Source organism: Myotis lucifugus, unplaced genomic scaffold (assembly GCF_000147115.1).
Source record: "Myotis lucifugus unplaced genomic scaffold, Myoluc2.0 scaffold_2562, whole genome shotgun sequence".
Classification (NCBI taxonomy): domain Eukaryota; kingdom Metazoa; phylum Chordata; class Mammalia; order Chiroptera; family Vespertilionidae; genus Myotis; species Myotis lucifugus.
Genome location: NW_005873610.1, coordinates 16,767 through 22,075, shown reverse-complemented (window position 1 = coordinate 22,075; position 5,309 = coordinate 16,767). Strand labels below are relative to the sequence as shown.

Here is a 5,309-nt window from a genome sequence, read left to right as displayed (position 1 = left end):
GCCATCCTAAGGAACAAATAAATTTTGTGTTTACTCCTGCACATACGTGTATTCATCTAATTCGTACAACAAGCCGATTAAGTAGGTGTTTTATTATTCCCATTTTATAGGTTAGAAAACTGAGCCACAGTAGCTAGGAAGTCACAGAACTAGGGTGGAATGCAGGCAGTCAGACCCTGAGTCCCCCGAGATCAGTAAGTGTGGGAAAAGGACTATGGTGTCTGTTTGGCTTCCCGGGAGCCGTGAAGATGAAGTCATTTGCTCTCATCCCTGAGCGACCCGGGGCTCTCCATGCAGTTGAAGCCAGTACTTCATGCTCTGCCACTTACAGGTTATGGCTCTCTGGGCATGATGACCAGCGTGCTGATTTGTCCAGACGGCAAGACGGTGGAAGCAGAGGCTGCCCACGGGACTGTAACGCGTCACTACCGCATGCACCAGAAGGGGCAGGAGACATCTACCAATCCCATTGGTGAGAGAGTGAATAACTGCTATACTGACATCCAGCCAGAGAGTGGAGATCCAAAAGGGACTCCGACGTGTTCCTTTGGCTGCCAGATGCTTTGTGTGTAAAATTACCACCACACGGCTGACCTGTTCCCCTAACGGGAGCTGTTTTAACATGCTTCTTAAAATATATGCAAAATATGCTTTTTCACTTGGAGGGACAGTACATATCATAGAGGAGAATGTTATCAACAGCATTTTCCTTTTCCTTTGGTGCATTGAAATGTCACATATGGCTAAGAATCTAAGAGCCACACAAATAGATCCTTCTAACCATGCAGATTTTTAAAAGTTTCTATTCAGTAAAATATTTCTAACTCTCCTAAAATTTAGAGTGCTTGAGGAGAGCATCTGATGAAGTCAGTCACCTAAATTTAAAAAACAAAAAAAACCCCACTTCTATCTTTGGGAACTGACACATTGGGAATATGTCTGGCTGGTATGATTGAAGTGTGTGTGCTTGTTTTTTGTCCTCTCAGCTTCCATTTTTGCCTGGACCAGGGGGTTAGCCCACAGAGCCAAGCTCGATAACAACAAAGAGCTCGGCTTCTTTGCAAAGGCTTTGGAAGACGTCTGTGTGGAGACCATCGAGGCTGGCTTCATGACCAAGGACTTGGCTGCTTGTATTAAAGGTTTGCCCAAGTAAGTGTAAGACGCCGTGAGCTCTGTGGTCAAATGACCGCTTACCCTCCCTGGGCTCAAAACATCAGTGCTTTGGGGAAGTATATGAATTCATTGCTCATCATCTAGTTCAGGGCTCAGCAGACACTGTCTATAAATTGTCAGACAGTAAACATTTCAGGCTTTGTGAATATACAGCTTTTTCAAAGCTAAGCAGCTACTGAACTTTGTGGGCTGAGAGCAGTCGCAGATAATTAGCCTCTAGAATGGGTGTGGCAGCGTTTCAATCAAACTATGTACAAAACTAGGCTGCGGCCTGGATTGGGTCCATGGGCCAGTGTAGTCTGCAGACCCCTGATCCAGTGGACAGCCATTGGGTGGCAAGGTTCCATTTAATTTAAAAAGAAAATTGTAGACAGAAACAAAGGGACCCCTGAGGCTATTTCAGTCCACCCTCTATTTTTCCACTTTGCAGAGGAGAACAGTAAGCAGCACAGGCGTTAGATGCCGAGCTGGTCAGTCTCTTCCTTAAGTATCTGCAACCAGCAGTCACACGTCGAGGCCCATGTATTGCCCAGGATTTCTCTGAGATCATGGTAACCCGTATCCCAGCTGGATTAGCTGCTAATCAGAGACTTTGCCCTCAAAGTCAGAGTTGTTTACTCTGATTCACCTCCGGAAACACTGAGTTTAACATCAATCCCATGTCCCAGCTGTGTGTCTTCAGAGATCTCAGTTAGGGTCAGTGCGCCCCAGGATTGACTTGGTCACTACGTCTTTCTTATCTTAAAGTTGCAGCAAAAGTACAGCTCTTGACATGTCCTTATTGGAATGGTACCTTTGTAGCCTATTTGAATAGGCACCTATCAGCAGGATTTTGTTGTCTTTTTGTGTTTATTTTTGGGTGTTTTTTTTTTTAATATGTTTTTATTGATTTCAGAGAGAGGAAGGGAGAGGGAGAAAGAAAGAGAAACATCAATGATGAGAGAGAACCATTGATTGGCTGCCTCCTGCATGCCCCCCACTGGGGACCAAGCCCACAATCCGGACATGTGTCCTGACCAGGAATCAAACTGCAACCTCCTGATTCATAGGTTGACACTCAACCACTGAGCCACACCAGCCAGGCTCTTCTTTTTGTTTTTAAGTAAGACACAGAAATAAGATCATTAAAACTTTTTTTAAAGGACATACGACAGTTTGTGGGGATGTGGGTAAAAGCATGGCATGCCCCAAATGGTTTCATTCTCCCAGGCATTAGTCTGAACTAAAGCTCTGTGATAGTTTCCCCTCAGAGCCACATGGCAGGAATCTCCTGAGAACGTGTGTGTGGCCCAGACGCAAGCTGCCTGTAGCCTGGATTGCCGTCATCAGCCCCAAACTTGTAGCTTATTAGCGTTAATCCGTTTTCTTCTAGAAGTAAACAGAATGCTGCTTTAGCATTCCTAGGACGTTTCCTCTGCCTGCTACAGATCAGAGACTAAATTGTCTTTTCTTTTTCTCCCTCTATCAGCGTGCAGCGTTCTGACTACTTGAATACGTTTGAGTTCATGGACAAACTCGGAGAAAACTTGAAGATAAAACTAGCTCAGGCCAAACTTTAAGGTCGCTCCTCGGCTTAGGAGGACAAGTGTTTTTTGGTAACTAGTCCACTGGTTTACATTTTTCTGTATAACACTCAAGGGAAGGGCAAAATCAATTTTGTAATTTGTTTAGAAGTCAGAGTTTATCTTTTCTATAAGTTTACAGCCTTTTTCTTATACATACTGTTAATGCCACTTCAAGAATGTGGCTGGGACTTTGTAACTTTAAATTTTATTTTCTACTAATAGCTTAGGAATTACTTTAGTGCTGTTCATACATACCCTGTCACTTTTTCTCATGTTCCAAAATAAATGACCAAAATGAAGAGTGCTTGAAAAGTAAATGATAGCCACAGTTTTGGTCCCTAAAGTGTGTAAAGTCGAAATTCACTCCCTACCCCACTCACCATGGCCTGGGCTCCGGGTGCTGTTGGTGTAACAGGTGTCCCACCATGTGAGGTCCAACCGCACCTTAAACTTGCACAAGAATTGTAACGAAGAGCGTGGGTGCAACTACAGCGTGTTGAAGACACAGCAGTCACTTGTGTAAAGAGCTCCAACGGAATGTTTCGAAGTGTTAAATGTTTCTGAGGCCGCTGGAGAGTTCGGAATCCAGAGTAATACTCCCTGGGGGCTTGTCCTCTGTGCTTGTCTCCTCCTCCTGGCCTGTGGGGCCTACGCGTCATGCTGCCCCGAACAGCGCCTTTCATTCAAGTGCAATAATACGAGCAGCACCTTTTGGGGATTTCTGGCCTGTTTTATTTCCTTTCTATAAATGTGATTTTTCAGAAGTTGATTGTAAACACTATTCTAGTCTGTTCTTCCTCTGAACTGTTAATCTTGATTAAAATTAAGTGCTAATGACCAATCGGGTTTCTATTTCTCGAGTGTACTTTAGTTGCCAGGCACCATGCCAGGTCCTAGCCGTAGGAATTTGATTTTGAAAATCTCTGCCCTTATCCATTTTACTGTGGGGGGAAAGAGATAAGTAAACAGACAGTCAGATGTGGTTCCTACAGTGAAAAGGAAAGAAGGTCAAAGATAGGACAAAAGGGGTAATGGGAATATTAGGGAGTCAAACCTACGCACATGCTAAGTTATGGTATCATTGTGTAAGTTAACAGGGAGCCAGGGAAGGCTTAAGAAGGGAGGGGCATGATCCGATTTTCATCTTGAAAAATAGCCCTCTGGGCAGCTTTTCTGAAGAAGGAACAGTGGTGGAGGGAGGGAGAGGGGAGTGGTTGAGGAAGGAAGACCAGTGAACGAGAGGCTATTGTAGTATTTCAGGTGGGAAATGATGAAGATCCAAACTGAACTCACAGTGGCCCTGAGAATGGAGAGAATGGGGTGGATCCTGAGAAAAGAAAATTGAATCGGTGGGGACTGGTGGGTCCCAGGAGATGGGATGGCGAGAAGGGAACAAGTCCGGTTTCCCGTGTCCAGCTGCAGGCCTGGAGAAAGGCTGGTCCGCACCCAGCAGTATCGGTGTATTCTGGGGAAGGAAGTTGAGGCAGTGAGAGGCTCTGGTCCAGCTTCCACAACACATCAGTGGCTGTTCTGGCCTAGAACCCAGGGATTCTGATAGTTGAGCACATTTTCAGGTTGTATTGGAAGAAGAAAGCATCACATGGAACAAAATGACTGCATTGGATTGGGTGATCCTTGGGTAGGCCGTTTAGCACTCACAAATGCTCTGGGAGTTGATCAGATGAGTATCTGTGGCAGCAAAGCCCTGCCCCAATATCGGATTTAGCATTTTCCCAACAACCAATGTTCTAAGATGATCAGCAAATGAACAGATGCTGACCAATGCACCCAGAGACGGATGGTTTATTTTGTAACAGCATCGGGATCAGAGTTGTTGACCCGGAAAATGACTGATGCTCAGCACATCCCTGAAGACAGCAGGATCTGGGGACAGAGAAGAGAGTTCTGGACTTGGAAATTCTCTAAATTGCCAGCACTCTTCCTTAAGTGGAATTTTTAACAATATTTAAAATTTAATCTTAGAAGTTAGAATCACAGCTTTGCTGTACTTTGCCTAATACATACAATCCTGAGATGCTCCTGACAGGTGATTTCCCATCCTCCATTTGAATATTTCTATAATAAGAATTTCCCCCAAATTAAGGGCCTTGTCTCTTCCTGTTAAGAAGGAGATAAGATTAGGAACTAATAGAAAAATATTAAGGAAGTTAGTATTTAGATAAATACTGATTTAAAATTTGTACTTTTATCACCTCCCTCTTAGAGGTTCTATTTCATAGTTCCTATTTTTAATATTAGGGAGAATGTAGCATCCAAATTGTTAATTCCTCTGGGACCAGAAACTTGAACAACTGACTTTGGATGGTATCTTAGACTATGAAAGAGGTGAATTTTGCAAACATTGCAGCATTGTCTGTAACATTAAATTCATTATTTTAAATTTACAGAAAAATTGTAAGAATAGTATGGAGAAATCCTTTATCAATTTTTTAAACTGTTACACCATTGCTATGTTCTTTTCTGTTCCTCTCTTCATACACACACACCTCCCCCCCCCCCTCCGAACCATTTCAGAGTAATTTGAAGACAGTGTACCCTTTACCCCTAGGT

General features: G+C 43.7%; 1 protein-coding gene across 1 annotated transcript; it reads left to right on the top strand.

Annotated features, from left to right (window-relative positions):
• Nucleotides 1–41: 41 nt before the first annotated feature.
• LOC102438811 (isocitrate dehydrogenase [NADP] cytoplasmic-like) lies at nt 42–3,579 on the top strand. The gene is made up of 3 exons (XM_006108520.3): nt 42–472; nt 987–1,149; nt 2,642–3,579. Exons 1-3 carry the CDS (start codon nt 292–294, stop codon nt 2,730–2,732), a joined length of 435 nt encoding a protein of 144 aa, XP_006108582.1. The 5' UTR covers nt 42–291; the 3' UTR covers nt 2,733–3,579.
• Nucleotides 3,580–5,309: the final 1,730 nt, after the last annotated feature.

Bases quoted from the DNA above. Each gene is read 5' to 3' on its own strand.
- LOC102438811 (XM_006108520.3), top strand. From the start codon at position 292: ATGCAGTTGAAGCCAGTACTTCATGCTCTGCCACTTACAGGTTATGGC. The intron at 473-986 runs GTGAGAGAGTGA...TTGTCCTCTCAG, and splicing joins GACATCTACCAATCCCATTG to CTTCCATTTTTGCCTGGACC. The intron at 1,150-2,641 runs GTAAGTGTAAGA...TCCCTCTATCAG, and splicing joins TGTATTAAAGGTTTGCCCAA to CGTGCAGCGTTCTGACTACT.